At 36.7% G+C, this 16,764-nt stretch overlaps 1 protein-coding gene across 7 annotated transcripts in view; it reads left to right on the top strand.

Annotated features, from left to right (window-relative positions):
• Fut8 (fucosyltransferase 8) overlaps nucleotides 1-16,764 on the top strand; it is a 216,961-nt gene that overhangs the window by 116,967 nt on the left and 83,230 nt on the right. For all 7 annotated transcript variants that reach the window (XM_052739531.1, XM_052739532.1, XM_052739524.1 and 4 more), the window contains 2 exons: nucleotides 7,348-7,463; nucleotides 7,575-7,737. In XM_052739531.1, the coding sequence (XP_052595491.1) occupies nucleotides 7,348-7,463; nucleotides 7,575-7,737 (279 nt within the window). The remainder of the gene's footprint in view (nucleotides 1-7,347; nucleotides 7,464-7,574; nucleotides 7,738-16,764) is intronic.

Genomic DNA, 16,764 nt, shown 5'->3' with positions numbered 1-16,764 from the left:
ACTTTTTAACATAAAACTTGTTTTTTCTGAGCCCAGTTTCCAACCTTACAAACAAGTAAGCAAGAAGACTCAGTCCTCAGTGTTAAAGTCGTAGAAAGAGAGAATGCATTAGAATATGGTGTCCATTCTAGGGGCAGATGTGTTGAAAAGGCCCCAGAGGAGGTGAGGAGAGAGGAAGGCACCCGTACTCACTGAGAATTGCCGTTTCCCACCCTGCTTAGCCCGTTTGTACTCCTCTTCATGGCTCAGGTCTGCCTTTATCACAACACGTCTGAAAAGTCAGCGATGTTCTTTAAGGAAACGAAAGTTTCTTTTTAGGGGTGTTTTTCTGGATTTGGTTATGAATATTTTTGAAAATATTGTAAATGCTTGCTCATACTGTGAGCCTGTGTAGAGGAGTTGTTACAACCTGTGCTTCAGGAAGCCTATATTTGGAAGTACAGGAATTATTTTGGGTTCCACATCAAAAGGTCCTCTGTCTTTCAAGATTTCCAAGTCTCCTTTCAACATTCTGTTCCCAGTATTCTGCTTCACTCAGTGTTTATCCTCGTTATCATTCCTCCTTACCTTCGGATGTTTAAAAGATTTGCAGTGGTGTGAAATGGCCTGTGGTCACTGCGCTTCTTAAGAAAGCCTTTTACTGCAGTCATTATCTGTAAGAGCTTTCTACTAATGGTTTATCTGGCCGCTTAGTGCGTAAGTTCTGACAAGAATTCAGACTGTGCTTTAAAATCCAAGGTTGTCTTTAGAGTATATTAAGAAAACAAGGCATTATTGTCAAAGGTTGTGATACAGAAATTAAAAAAAAACTATAGATTTTAAAAGAAGGATAATTTAATAGCAGAAATAGTATTGAATACTTATTTTAACCAAGTCAGCCTAGAATAGTTGTCTGAATTCCTCACAATGACCTGTGTTCTGGGCTTCCCCCGCCCCTTAAAGGTTTCATTTCTTAATGAAAAGCCTGGGCTTTTAAACTGTGTATCATTTGGAGTTTTAAAGTAGTAATTGGATTTCTGAGTACTCATGTCTCAATTTCACAAAAGCTGTGTTTTTACCTCAGTGATGTTGGATGTTCACATGCTAGTGCTTCTTACTTTTCACTGCCCTCACCACCCTTTTCTTTCTTCCTCCTAGCTCTGATCAATAGCCAGGTGTTTGTTACTATAATTATTCAAAGAATATTTATGAAGAAACTATTATACATCATGCATCAGATAACTTTTCAGCTGCTAGGTGGTGTAGAATAATGCCCTGACAGAATTTGGTGTAGCCAGGAGGAAAGACAGATAGCATTTACATTTGTGGAAACAGGTTCACTAATTGTCAGTAGGATGTGAGATTAGGATGTTTCCATATCTTATAACTATTAAAATTTGTAGAACATTTGTAGAACTAGTGAGACACTTTAGTGGTTACTTTTCCCAAGAGTTCATAGAAATTGACTTATTAATTGTATTAATCTTATATACCTTTAAAAATAATAACTGGAGGTGTTGCTCAGTAGACTGCTTGTCTAACATATGCAAGGTGGTGTGGTTGATCTCTAAATCCACAAAAATTAACAAAACAACTTTGCTCATGTACTATGTTTTCAGTTAAATTCTGAATAAGAATTTGTAAAAATTAGCAGTTTGCTAACATAAGCAAATAAATGAACAATTTCATTTCTGTGGAAAAAATAGAGATGAAACCTGAATTAAATTGCTCATTGTGTTGATTTATAAGTTTTCTCCAAGGTATCTTCATTTAACTCCTATGAATTGACAATGGATAACTATTTACATTATTTGGTTTGGGGCTGCTAGATGATGAGAATGCTCTGGTTCATACTTGGAAAAATAAATATAGACAGAGATTTCCCTGGAAATTGAAATGAGAGCCATCAAATGTTGGTGTTATACTATCTTATAGCTAAATCCATATCCAGGTCTTCCAATGGGATCTCATGTTATGATATTTACCTACTTTTGTTTTGAATCTGAAAACTATATGAAGTTTTGGGTATTATAAATGAAAAATTTCAAACTTTTGCACATTAGGTGAAATGTATAAATATAGTTATAAGAAACAACTTATTTGGACAAAATGATATTTTTTTTTCTCAGTAGAGTACCTGATACCTTTGTGGTGTGTGTGTGTGTGTGTGTGTGTGCGCGCGTGTGCGTGCAGGCACAAGTATCTGCATGTGGAGTCAAAGGACAACTTTCAGGAGTAATGCTTTTTCCTTTCACCTCTCCTTTGAGGCAGTGTCTTTCTTGCTTCTGCTTTGACTTTCATGCTCTGTACTAGCTGGCCCACAAGATTCTCGGCCATTTTCTGGTCTTTGAGTCTCCAAGGAGGTTCTTTTGTCTCTTACTGTAGGAGCCCTGGGATTCCAGAGGCAAGCCACTGTGTTGTTTGTTTTTGTGGGGTCTAGGGGTCTAACACAGTTTGTCAGGCTTGAGTGACAGTTGCTTTTCCTAGCTGAACCATCTCAGTAGCCCTCTCCTTTACCTTATTTTTTGACACAGCTTACTGAACCTGGAGCTTGTAGATAGACTATCTGGCCATCTAGCTTGCTCCCTTCCCTGGTGCTGATAATAGAGGCCTGTCACACCCTGCCCATAGCTGGGTACGGAGGATCCAAACTCAGGAACCTCATTCTTGTGCAGCAAACACTTAACCCACTGAGCCATCTCCAGACCCTTCTTTTGATTTTTCTGACAAACTGGCTTTCTTAGAGTCATTGATGCCCTCCCCCATTGCTGTTTTACAGTTTCCATGTTGTTGATTTCTCTGATTTTTGTTAATTCTCTTCTACCAATTAGGATTTCATTTGCCCTATATATCTTAGTCTCTTAATCTGTGAGGACTAGTGTATGATCTTCAATAAATCCCATTCTGGCGAAGCCATAGCTGATGGGAATGGCAAAAGTCATCAAGGAAGCACAGGTGCTTGACAAAGATCCAGCAAAGCTGAGCCACCTGTTGACTGACGTGCCACTTTTGGCCTTAATCTTCACATGTTGCATGCTTGGGGGGCTTTTAATAGTTGTACAATTTGAGGATACTGGATTGATGGGAAATCTCTTAAGAATCATTTATGCTTTCTTCCAGGAGTAGTGTAAAGTCCTGAGCACACTACCTCTCTTGCTTTTAGGGAGATAGCCTTATCTACTTGAAGGTCTTCCTTATGCCTTGGAGGTTATGATACATGTAAAGTAGCCAGAGGTCTCTTTATGAGGCTGTGAGATATTCTTATAACATCTGTCCCTGTACTTAGTCAGGAACAAGATAATCAAAACAAAGTAAACTCAAAAAAGGTCAACAAAGCCGGGCGGTGGTGGCGCACGCCTTTAATCCCAGCACTCGGGAGGCAGAGGCAGGCGGATCTCTGTGAGTTCGAGGCCAGCCTGGTCTACAGCGCGAGATCCAGGAAAGGCGCAAAGCTACGCAGAGAAACCCTGTCTCGAAAAACCAAAAAAAAAAAAAAAAAAAAAAAAAAAAAAAAAGGTCAACAAGATTTGGCTAGAAGTTGACAATAGATCATATTACAAGCCTCTTCCTACTATATTCTCAGACAATATGTGGCATATACAGGCAACAAAGTTAGATTAGCTGGAGTTACCTCTGCCCTACACAGAGACTTATATTGATGGACAGAAAATTATGTAAAAAGATGATAAAAGAATGAGTCAGGACCTCCCTTTCTTAGAAAAGTTAGCTCGCACAGAGCCACTGTGGTGTCTTATGACCAAGGAACAACAGAATTGCCAGGATTAGACATATAAACAAATTCTATAAAGATAAATGTAAACATTGTATTGTGCCAGAATTTGAATAGTAAATGTAGCAGCTTTGGCCTGAGGATTTTTCTTGGGCACTCTGACCATTAAGAGTTAATAATACACTGCTTGGGACATAGCAATCTGCCCAAGGTTGGCTTGGAGATTTTCTTTCTGTCTAGTATCCCCAAAGCCACAAGAGCTACCAGCCTGAGAACAACCTATCATGTGCCTCTGGATTCTTAAACATTGGGTTATGGGGTTGATGAGTAAAAATAATTATAAAAGATAATTATTTATCAATGATGATTAAATTTGAGGGAAAGTGATTGTGAAAGATAACTCTGTTCTGTCTTGGTTTATCAATGATGATTAAACTTATGGCTCCAGACATACAAGAGAAAAAGTTAAGCACATGTCTGGAAACATTCTGACTGCTAGTTAGTCAGGCTGCAAGATTCTCCCAATCACCATGGCCTGGCTCAATCCTCCCTCGGCTACTCCTTGCCTCCTCTCTGGAACCTGTCAACTGCCAAAGCTGACCCCAGCACCATTCATTATGTTTTTTATTTCTAGCATTTTCATCTTTGTAAATTCAACTATGGTCTTTACTATATTTTTCTTCATTTTTTTGTTTTTGTTTTTGTTTTTGTTTTTGTTTTTCCAGACGGGTTCTCTGTGTAGTTTGGGTGTCTGTCCTGGATCTCACTCTGTAGATCAGGCTGGCCTCAAACTCACAGAGGTCCGCCTGGCTCTGCCTCCCGAGTGCTGGGATTAAAGGTGTATGCTACCACTGCCCAGCTTACTTTATTTTTAATATATTTTTATATTCTTTTTAAAAAATTTATTTTACATGCAAATACTTTGTTTGCATGTATGTCTGTGCACCACATGTACGCCTGGTTCCCTGGGGGGTTAGAAGAGGGTATTAGATCCTCTGGACCTAGAGCTTCGCACTGCTGTGAGCCATAACGTGAGTGCTGGGAGTTAAACCCATGTTTTCTACAGCAGCAGTAATGCTCTTAACTACTGAGCCATTGCTCTGGTCCTTAGAGTGTCCCTTTTATATCTCTTTTATTCGCTCTCTCTATCTTGGTTGTGTGTGTGTGCACGCGCAAATATATATATATATATATATATATATATATATATATATATATATATAGAGAGAGAGAGAGAGAGAGAGAGAGAGAGAGAGAGAGTTTGGGTTTTGATTAATTTCAGACATGATAATAAATCTGGTTTCTTTTAATGTTACCATAGTAGGAAATAGAAGTCCTATGTATTTTTTTTTTTTACAGTGAATGTGATAGGAGATTATTCTGTTCTCAAGCTTAAAAAAACTGTTCGTGCAGATAAACATTTATAGATGGTGCTTTGGAGGAATAGTCTTTGTGCTTTTCTTTTTTTTAAATTTTTTCTTTATCTACAGTGTATTCACAGTTGGATTATATAATTATATATAATAATGTGATGTAAATCACCATTTCCATTCCATTTTATTAGAATTAGATTGGATTTAATACTTGATGAAAATCTGCTGAAAAGAGTGCATGTTATTTTTTAATGTCTATTTTGTCCTTGGTATTATTCCAGCAGTATAGGAAAAAATGAGATAAGAAGAGCCCAGAGATAATCTTTCTGTTGTTTGAATTTTTCTGTCTCTAAATTGTGTTCTGATCATGAACATCCCTGTGCATGGCACAGTGCCTCTATAATAAATCTCAAGGGTTAGAAGGATTTTTGTTTGTTTTGTTCTTTTTACATGGTTTCTGAGAAATGAACCATCTAATTTTGAAAGGGATGAAGGATCAGATTTTAAAAATTATATATCAGTGCATACCTTGTTTATGTATATGCATATTTAAGTGCTTATAAATTAGTTATATACTTACTTTCATTTTACTATTGTTCACTTTGTGCATATACAAACAAAAGCTTTTTTATTGATATTCTATATCTTTAGACACATGTATGATAGATGGTTATTTTAATTCTCCTGTCTGATGTTGCATACAGTTTCCTGTACAGTTCTAATTACTATAGATAAAACAATAACTTCAACAGAAACACATTCTGAAGTACTGTAGGTAATTAATAATGAATTTGGCTTCATCAGTTCTGTACAATGTTTAAAAAGCTGTAAAGTACCTGTTTTATCACATTTGTACCAAAGGATTGTATGACTGCCTCAGTTTAGGTTCCATCATGTATAACTTAGAAATTAAGTTCCTACAGAAGGCAGTGATGATAAGAGTAGATAAATTTTCTTCTTTATAGTTAGACTTTCAAATAAGAATCAACTCTTATTTAATAATTCACAATTTTGCAAAAGAATATGTGTGTGTGTTTCCCATGGGTGTTAATGATACATATAGAAAGCTGCTATCTTTAAATAACAGGCATTTTTTTTTTCCTGTTATCATTTTGGAAGTAAGAAGTCAGAAGTGATTTCCACTGAGCTGGAACCAAGGTGTTTAAGGGCAGTATTTCACAGGGATGCTCCAAGAGAAAAATGTTACCTTTTCCAGTTTCCAAAAGGATGCATTTCTCACTCCCAGATCCTTCCTGCATCTTAAATGCAAGCAGCCACATACCCTTTTCTATCTGTAGCAAATTCTCCCTATTTTTCTCTCTTCTGTAGATATTCATGATTACAGTTACCACCACCTAGACCTCACTGGGCAGTCCCCAGGTCTCAGGATCCTTAAGCACATACTCCAAATTTTCTTTTGCCGTATAAAGTAGTATTCGTAAATTCCAGAAATGAAGATGTAAATATCTTTGAAATAACACTGTTTAGCCCATCACTAAGTTTTATTTATGTATTTAGGCCAAAATGGAGTGCCGAGTACTGGTAAAAGTCACATAAAAGCAAGCGTGTTAGAAATTAGTCAAGTTTGGAAAGAAGTCGAACAGATAGGTTGATAATATAAGTAAAAGATCCTGGAGTTCTTGTGTTATTTTTCAACAGTTTATATTACTGAACGATTTTGTTTGTTTGTTTCAGACAGGAATAAAGGAGACAATCTCCATGCTTTCTACTGTATTTCTCTTCTGTCTTATCTTTCCCTTTCCTATAAAACCGTTGCTAGTTGTGAATTCACAAGTTGAAGCAGCCATCTAACCTGATACTGAGATTAATGCAGAATTGCTTTCTTTGATGTTTGATGTATCTGTAGAGAACTTGCAGATGCGTGTTACTTATTCTCTCTAACTAAGTCACTTCACCTTCTCCTGTATCTTTGCTAATTTTATCACCACTACAAAATTGACCATTTTGCCACCAAAGGTGACACCCCAAATAAGGAGAAAGTTTTTTAGGAAACAGCTCTAAAGACTTCTGAGCTCTCAGGAGATCTGATATCTCAACTATATAATTCATTTCTGGTCTTGTTCATTCTCATGCCAGTCCTTATGATTAATCCTATACAGTTGAAAAGCTTCACTTTGTAACTCTTTTTGGTATGCTTAATAACCTGTAGCGATACTAATAAGTATGGTTTAGCAAAGTACACATGTGTTTTCTTGTGTAAATTAATAAAAGGCAAATGTTCACTTTTCCATCTCTGAACTACAGAATACCGGAAGGCCCTATTGATCAGGGGACAGCTACAGGAAGAGTCCGTGTTTTAGAAGAACAGCTTATTAAGGCCAAAGAACAGATTGAAAATTACAAGAAACAAGCCAGGAATGGTATGTGATTATGCACATTCTTTTCCATTTTAACATAGTGACTTTAGCATAAATATTGAAAATTCCTCTCACCAAAATGTTAGAAATACTCATACTTTCTGTTCTCTGCAGGTCTAGGGAAAGATCATGAAATCTTAAGAAGGAGGATTGAAAATGGAGCTAAAGAGCTCTGGTTTTTTCTACAAAGTGAATTGAAGAAATTAAAGAATTTAGAAGGAAACGATCTCCAAAGACATGCAGATGAAATTCTTTTGGATTTAGGACATCATGAAAGGTACTGTGTCCCTATAGGCTTCATTTGGATTTCATAAAGGTTATAATTTATGAATGAGACATTGAGACTTTTTCTAATGTGTGTGCTGATTGGTCAGTGGTACTGTGTTGAAGAGTGGTAGGTTATTTGATATCTAGTGGTGCCAGTTATCAATACATGAAAGTGTCTCCTGTCAGAGTCCATTTAATAATCAGTATTTGAAGAAGAGTGTGTGGACTCATATTACAGTGTACTGGAATTCACACCGAGGCTGCCATTAATGTCTCTAATTCCAAACATTACAGACTTAAAAATAGCACCTTGGAAGGGTTTCTAATGAAAGGTTAACAGGTTTTGGGTAAAGGAGAATATTCTGCTAAATTGTTCTATTTATTTTCTAGAGAGGTGTGCCTAGTATCTGCCTATCTAAATTTGTTTTTCCTTTTTACACATTTCTAATGATAAGCAGTTTATCATCTATAGGAAAGAAAACATTTTGGTGTTAATGTTTCTGCAGATAAAATGTACATGAGAATCATTCTAAATAAAGTGAAACATCCTTTGGCTTATTATAGTTAAAAACCTGTGTTCTCAGTAGGATTCTCATGGGAATTACTGTCTTATTAGTGAGCAATGAAAGAAAAATGATTGTGTTAGTACAAGCTACTGCTGTGAAGAGGAGATGAATTGCCCCATACAAATAAGAGAGTCACATATATTAACATCATCAACAATATTATAGTGATTTTGAAAGAGTGATCTCCTGTTTTAAGTGAAAATACATACAAAATCTCAGTGTCCTAGAATGATTTTAGCAGTATTGGTTTATAGAAATATGGTAGTATGGATTTAAGGGGTTGTTGAATTTTTAGGCCCCAGACTGGCAGTCTCTTTGAAATTTTTACCCTAGCTAGCAATAAGGCCATACTTAGACCATTAGGTCAAATGTTGACTAATTCTATCCTTAATAGGCTTCTACCCTAAAGCTGATTCTCTATTCCAAGCTTCTATTAAACAGGCCTTTGTGTTTCTGTGGTTTGCTTATTGCAGTTTTATAGAAATATGCAGATTAAAACAAAATTTGATATAAGTAAATTATGTGGTATAAAACCAAAATTTGAATATTGACTTCTGATGAAATGGTTACTCAAATGATTTAGTTAAATTACTTGATGAGAATTTAATTCTCAAGTCTTTTCTAAATGAAAGTAATTTTAAATTATTTTGTAAATATAATTTGTGCATATGCTTTTCTAATTATGTGTATAAATTAAAAATGAATACAATAAACAAGCCCATGATAAATATCTGTAAATTACCATTATATTTTTTTGTTAGTTGAACTTTTAAAAAAGTATCATAAGTCCTGGCATTGCCACTTAGTATATATTAAATAATGGTATTTCACTAAAAACTAATTGTAAAGTAAAGGAAATAAGTCCATTTCTTATATTGACTTAACTAGAAAGTATAATGAATCTGGGAGAAAGCACAGGTAAGTAATTTAACTCCAGGAAGACAGACTAGAATATAGTAATACACATAATGAGCAAACACAGCAACACATTAGAGACACAATCTTTAAAATAGTGAATATATAGACAGGAAGTATTTGTATCATATAGAAAATATCCTCATACTGGCTATTTTTAAATTCTTAAAGTACAAGAACTGAAGTGGACTTCTGTATGTCCCTCTGCTGGGCTTCATATGTCATAAAACCCCCATTTTTATTTTCCTTAGTCTCTGTCTCTGTCTCTCTCTGTCTCTGTCTCTGTCTCTGTCTGTCTCTCTCTCCCTCTCCCTCTCCCTCTCTCCCTCCCTCCCTCTCTCTCTTAATACTGTGATTCACAGAGTGTTAGAGAAAATACCACTAAGAGTTTTTATATACAGTAAAGCTAGTGTCTTTTTTTTATTTACATCTTAATTTATTGTATAATTGTTACCTGTTTTATTTTTGCAGTAGCCAAAATTATGGTATGTAAGTTATCTCTGAAGTAACAGTTTTTTTGTTTTTTTTCCCCTGAAAAATCAGTTGAAGTGTTAATATATCGATTTCTTGTTTCGATTTCTCTGTGAACCTCTCTTACTTTTTTGTTCAGTCAACAGTTAAGGGAAAAACTCTGAGGCATATAATTTACTGATAAATGATGGATTGCAGCTGTAGCTCAGTGATAGAATGCTTCCTTAGAAGTGCTCAGCCTTGGATCCAACTGCTAAAACCCAAATTGTGAATATACAAGTTGTATACTTTTAACCATTTGTTTAATATGCATACATATTGTGTAATGATTACCACAGTTAAATGGGTGAACATATCTTTTACCACACCATTAACATGCGTGCATGTGTGTGTGTGTGTGTGTGTGTGTGTGTGTGTGTGTGTGTGTGTGTATGTGTGTGTTGTTAATATGTGCTGACTTACAAGTTTCAAACAAACCAAACACTACTGACCAGTGTCAGTACATTAGATATCTAGAATTTATTTCTTCTCATAATTGAATGTTTGTACCAATTGACAATACCTTCTCATTTTTCCTACTTTCTAACCCTAGGCACACTATGTTTATATGAGGTTGAAGTTTTATCTCTAAGTAAACACATTACAGTATTTGTTTTTCTCTCACTGGCTCATTTCACATAGCATAATACCCTACAGATTTATTCATGATGCTAGAAATGGCTTGATTTCTTTTCCTTTTAAAAAATTCATTGACAATTTCATATACAATCTGTACAATGTTATATGATTGTCTCTGTCCACCATTTCTCATCTTCAACACCCCCCTCCAGATTCCCTAAAAAAAAAACCCAACTTCATGTCTTCTTTTCCTTTCCTTTTGATGGATTTTTATGTTGTGTCGTGTGTGTGTGTGTGTGTGTGTGTGTGTGTGTGTGTGTGTGTGTGTGTGTGTGTGTGTGTATCAGTTAAGGGACACTTAGATTGTTGCTATAGATTAGCAATTTTGAATAATGCTGGTATGATTCAATATATCGATTTAATTTCATTTGGATATTTACTCACAAGTGGGATTAGGCATGAGTTCTGTAGTTGTATTTCTAAGTGTTTTTGCCAATTTATACTCCCAAGGACATTACAAAGGTTACCTTTTCTCTGTATTCTTTCCAGTACTTATTTCTCTTCTCTAACCCTTCCCTCCTTCCTGACCCCTCTCCTATCCTCCCCTTTCCTCTGTTTTTGTCTGTTTGTTCGTTTTGTTTGCAACAGGGCTTCTCTATGTACCTCGGGTTAACCTCAAACTCATGATTCTTCTGCATTAGTGTCCCAGATCCTGGGATTATAGACACACACACACACACACACACACACACACACACACACACACACACACACAATTCTTCTCTCATATATTACATCTTTACCGAAGTTTCCCCTCCTTCCTTTCCTCCCAGTTCCCTGCCCACCTCTCTTCTCTCCCAGATCCACTCTTCCTCCTTTTCTTCTCAGAAAGGGCAGCCTTCCAGGGATATCAACCAAACATGGCATATCAGGTTGCAATAAAACTAGGCACATCCCCTCATATTAATGCAGGATGGGGCAACCCAGTAGGAAGACAAGGGTCCCAAAAGCAGGTAAAAGAATCAGAGACAGCCCCCACCCCACTGTTAGGAGTCCTGTAATAATACCAATCTACATGACCATAACACATATGCAGAAGACCTCGGTCAGACCCATGCAGGATCCCTGATTCTTGGTTCAGTCTCTGTGAAGCCCCTGTGCTAGTTGTTTCTATGTTTTTTTTTTAACCCCTCTGGCTCCTACTATTCTTCCTCCCCCTCTTCCACAGGATTCCTCAAGCTTCACCTAATGCTTGGTTGTGGGTCTCTGCATCTGTTTCCATCAGTTGCTGGATGAAGCCTCTCTGATGACAGTTATGCTAGGCTCTGGTCTATAAGTATCACAGAGTATCATTAGGAATTATTTCATTGACTTGTTTTTTTCTGGTCATATTCGGTTTTATCCTAGATCTCGGGGCTATCCATTCTCTGGTTCCTGGCCCTCCAGGTACCAGGTAGTGTTAGGCATGGGCTTCTTTTCATGACATGGGGTCTCAAGCTGGACCAGTCATTGGTTGGTCACTCCTACAATCACCTTTACCCCAGCACATCTTGCAGGCAGGACAAATTTGTAAGTCAAAAGTTTTGTGGCTAGGTTGGTGTCCCAATCCCTCTACTTGCCTGGTTATAAAAGATGTCCAGTTCAGGCTTTGTATCCCCTAATACTAGGATTCTTAGCTATGGTCACCCTTATAGATTCCTGGGAGTTTCTACTGCACTAGGTGTCTACCTTAACCCCGAAATTCCCCAATTCCAGTCATCTCTTCTAGTTCTCTTTTCCCCATCTGTCCCTCCTGTTTCTATACCCACTACCCCCAGTCCACCCACAAAATCTATTTTCCCTTCTCAGGGAGAGTCATCCGTTCCCCCGCCAGCCCACCCCACCTTATTACTTAGCCTCTCTGGGGCTGTGGATTGTAGTCTGGTTATCCTGTACTTTACAGCTAATACCCACTTATAAGTGAGTACATACCATGTTTGTCTTTCTGGGTCTGGGTTATCTCACTCAGGATGATTTTTTTTCAGGTTCCATTCATTTGCTTGTAAATTTCATGATGTTATTCATTTTTAACAGCTGAGTAATACTCTGTGTAAATGTACCACATTTTCTTTATCCATTCTTCAGTTGAGGGGCATCTAGGTCATTTCCAAGTTCTGGCTATTTTGAATAAAGCTTCTGTAAACATAGTTGATCAAGTGTCCTTGTGGTATGATTGAGCATTCTTTGGGTATATGCCCAATAGTGGTATAGCTGGGTCTTGAGGTAGGTCAACTCCCAAATTTCTTAGAAATCATCATATTGATGTTCAAAGTAGCTGTACAAGTTTGCACTCCCACCAGCAATGAATAAGTATTCTCCTTGCTCCACATCCTCTCCATCATAAGCTGTCACTTGTGTTTTTGATCTTAACCATTCTGATAGGTGTAAGATGGAATCTCAGAGTGGTATTGAATTGCATTTCTCTGATGGCTATGGATGTTGAACTTTAAAGTGTTTTTTTTTTTGCCCTTTGAGATTCCTCTGTTGAGAAATCTCTGTTTAGATCTTTATCCTAGTTTTTAATTGGATTATTTGCTTTGTTGACTTCTAGTTTCTTAAGTTCTTTATATATTTTGGATATTAGCCCTCTGTCAGATGTGGAGTTGGTTAAAATCTTTTTCCATTCTGTAGGCTGCTGTTTTGTCCTATTGATGGTATCCTTTGCCTTACAGAAACTTTTAGGTTTCATGGGGTTCTTTTTATTAATTGTTGATATTAGTGCCTGTGCTATTGGTGTTCTGTTCAGGAAGTTGTCTCCTGTGACAATGTGTTCAAGACTCACTTTTTCTTCTGTCAGATTCAGTGTATCTGGTTTTACGTTGAGGTCTTTGATCCTCTTGAACTCGAGTTTTATGCAGGGTGATAGATATGGATCTGTTTGGAGTCTTGTATACAGTGACATCCAGTTAGACCAGCACCATTGTTGAAGATGCTTTCCTTTTTCCCATTTTATAATTTTGGCTTCTTTCTGAAAAATCAGGTGTCCATAGGTGTGTGGATTTAGTTCTGGGTCTCTGATTGGATTCCGTTGATTGACCTGTTTTTATGCCAGTGCCATGTGGTTTCTATTACTATAGCTCTGTAGTACAGCTTGAAATCAGGAATGGTGATACCTCTGGAAGTTCCTTTCTTGTACAGGATTGTTTTAGCTATCCTGGGCTTTTTGTTCTTCCATATGAAGTGAGTGTTCTTTCAAGGTCTGTAAAGAATCATGTTGGAATTTTGATGGGTATTATATTGAATCTGCAGATTGCTTTTGGTAAGATTGCCATTTTTACTATATTAATCCAACTGATACATCTGATACCTTCTTCAATTTCTTTCTTCAAAGACTTGAAGTTCTTGACAAACAGGTCTTTTGTTTGCTTGGTTAGAGTTAACCCAGAATATTTTATATTATTTTATAGCTATTATGTAGGGTGTTGTTTCTCTGATTTCTTTCTCAGCCCATTTGTCATTTGTATATAGGAGGGCTATTGATTTTTCTTTTTGAGTTAATGTTATATCCAGCCACTAAACTGAAGGTGTTTATCAGCTGTAGGAGTTCTCTGGTAGAATTTTGGGGTTCCTAGTATACTATCATTATCTGCAAAAAGCGATACTTTGATGTCTTCCTTTCTAATTTGTATCCCCTCAATCTCCTTTAGTTGTCTATGCTCTAGCTAGAACTTCAAGTACTATATTGAATAGATATGGAGAGAGTGGACAGCCTTGTCTTGTTCCTGATTTTAGTGCAATTGCTTTGGGTTTCTCTCCTTTTAATGTGATGTTGGCTATAGACTTGCTGTAAATTGCCTTTATTATTTTTAGGTATGTCCCTTGTATCCGTGATCTTTCCCAAGACTTTTTAATCATGACGTGATGTTGTATTTTGTCAAAGGCTTTTTTAGCATCTAATGAGATGATCATGTGGATTTTTTTTTCAGTTTGTTTATATGGTAAATTACATTATTTTTGTATGTTGAACCATCCCTGCATCTTTGGGGTCAAGCACACCTGACCATGGTGGATGATCTTTCTGATGTGTTCTTGGATTCGGTTTGTGAGCATTTTCCGAGTATTTTTGCATCAATGTTCATGAGGAAAATTGATGTAATTTTCTTTCTTAGTTGAGTCTTTGTGTGGTTTGGGAATCAGGATGACTGTGGCCTTATAAGATGAATTTGGCAATGTTCCTTCTGTTTCTTTTTTTGGAATAAATTATTGTGGAATAATTTGAGGAGTATTGGTATTACTTTGAAAGTCTGGAATTCTGCACTAAAGCTGTCTGGCCCAGGCCTTCTTTTGATTGGGAGACTTTTAATGACTGCTTCTATTTCCTCAGGGGTTATAGGTCTATTAAATTGCTTATCTGATCTTGATTTAACTTTGGTAAGTGGTATCTATCAAGATATTTGTCCATTTCTTTTAGATTTTTCCTATTTTGTGTGGAGTACAGGTTTTGAAGTATGACCTAATGATTCTCTGGATTTTCTCAGTGTCTGTTGTTTTGTCTCCCTTTTTATTCCTGATCTTTTTAATTTGGATTTTCTCTTTCTGCCTTTTAGTTAGTTTGGATAAGGGATTGTCTGTCTTGTTGATTTTCCTCAAAGAACAAACTCTTTGTTTCATTGATTCTTTGTATTCTCTTTGTTTCTATATTATTGATTTCATTCAGCCTCCAGTTTAATTTTTTCCTGCCATCTACTCTTCTTGATGTGCTTGCTTCTTTTTGTTCTAGAGCTTTCAGGTGTGCTCTTAAGTTTCTAGAATGAGATCTCTGCAATTTCTTTATGAAGGCATTTAGTACTATGACCTTTCCTCTTGGCACCATTTTCATTGTGTTCCATTTTGGGTGTATTGTACATTCATCTTCATTGAATTCTAAGAAGTCCTTAATTTTTCTTTATTTCTGCCTTGTTCAAGTAGTCATTTCATAAAGAGTTGTTTAGTTTCCATGAGTTTGTAGGCTGTGTGTTGTTTCTGTTGTTGTTGAAATCCAACTTTAATCTGTGGTGGTCTGATAGGATACAGGGAATTTTTTCAATTTTCTTGTATCTCTTGAGACTTGGTTTGTGATGGAGTATGTGGTGAATTTTGGAGAATGTTCTGTGAGGTGTTAAGAAGAAGGTGTATTCTTTGGTGTTTGGGTGAAATGCTCTGTAGATATCTGTTAGGTCCATTTGAGTCATAATGTCTGTTAGCTCCATTATTTCCCTGTTTAGTTTACTTAATTTATGTACATTGGTAAGAGTGGGGTATTGAAGTCTCCCTCTATTAATGTGTGGGGTTTGATATGTGATTTAAGCTTTAGTAATGTTTCTTTTACAAAAGTTGGTGTCCTTGCAATTTGGGGCATAGATGTCAAGAATTGAGACAACATCTTGGTGGATTTTTTTCCTTTGATGATATGAAATGTCCTTCCCTATCTCTTGATTAATTTAGTTGGAAGTCTATCTTGTTAGATATTAGAATAGCAATACCAGCTTGCTTCTTGGGTCCATTTTCTTGGAAAATCTTTTCCCAACCCTTTACTCTGAGGTAATGTCTATCTTTGATGTTGAGGTGTGTTTCCTGTATGCAGCAGAAGGATGAATCCTGTTTTCCAATCCATTCTGTTAGCCTGTGTCTTTTTATTGTGAAGTTGAATCCATTGATATTGAGAGATATTAATGCCTAATTATTGTTATTTTGTTGTTGTTGGTGGTGGTTCTCTGTGTGTGTGTGTGTGTGTGCGCGCACGCGCGCACGCGCGCGTGCACGCGCACACACATGCGCTTTCCTTCTTTTGGTTTTGCTAGTGTGAAATTATTTATTTTGTGTGTTTTCATGGGTGTACTTAGCCTCCTTGGGTTCAAGTTTTCCTTCTAGTTAGGACTGGATTTGTGAACAGATATTGTTTAAATTTGACTTCGTCATGAAATATCTTATTTTCTCCATCTATGATGATTGAAAGTTTTGATGGGTATAGTAGTCTTGGCTGGCATCTGTAGTCTCTTAGAGTCTTCAAGACATCTGTCCAGGACCTTCTGGCTTTCAGAGTCTCTTGATAAGTTGGGTGTAATTCTAATTGGTCTGCATTTTTATGTTACTTGATCTTTTTTACCTTGCAGCTTTTAATATTCTTTCTCTGTTCTGTATGTTTAGTGTTTTGATTATTATGTGGTGGAGCAGGGGAGACAACTTTCTTTTCTTGTCCAGTCTATTTTGTGTTCTCTACGTTTATAGGCATATCCTTCTTCTTCTTCTTCTTCTTCTTCTTCTTCTTCTTCTTCTTCTTCTTTTTTTTTTTTTTGGTTTTTCGAGACCGGGTTTAGTAGCCCAGGCTGGCCTCGAACTCACAGAGATCCACCTGCCTCTGCCTCCCAAGTGCTGGGATTAAAGGCATGTGCCACCACTGCCCAGCACATGTCCTTCTTAAGGTTAGGAAAATTTTCTCCTATGATTTT

The sequence above is a fragment of the Peromyscus californicus genome, unplaced genomic scaffold (genome assembly GCF_007827085.1).
Source record: "Peromyscus californicus insignis strain IS unplaced genomic scaffold, ASM782708v3 Scaffold_15__1_contigs__length_86483966, whole genome shotgun sequence".
NCBI lineage: Eukaryota > Metazoa > Chordata > Mammalia > Rodentia > Cricetidae > Peromyscus > Peromyscus californicus.
Note: the sequence above shows the minus strand (reverse complement) of the source record. Positions and strands in the feature narration are given on the sequence as shown.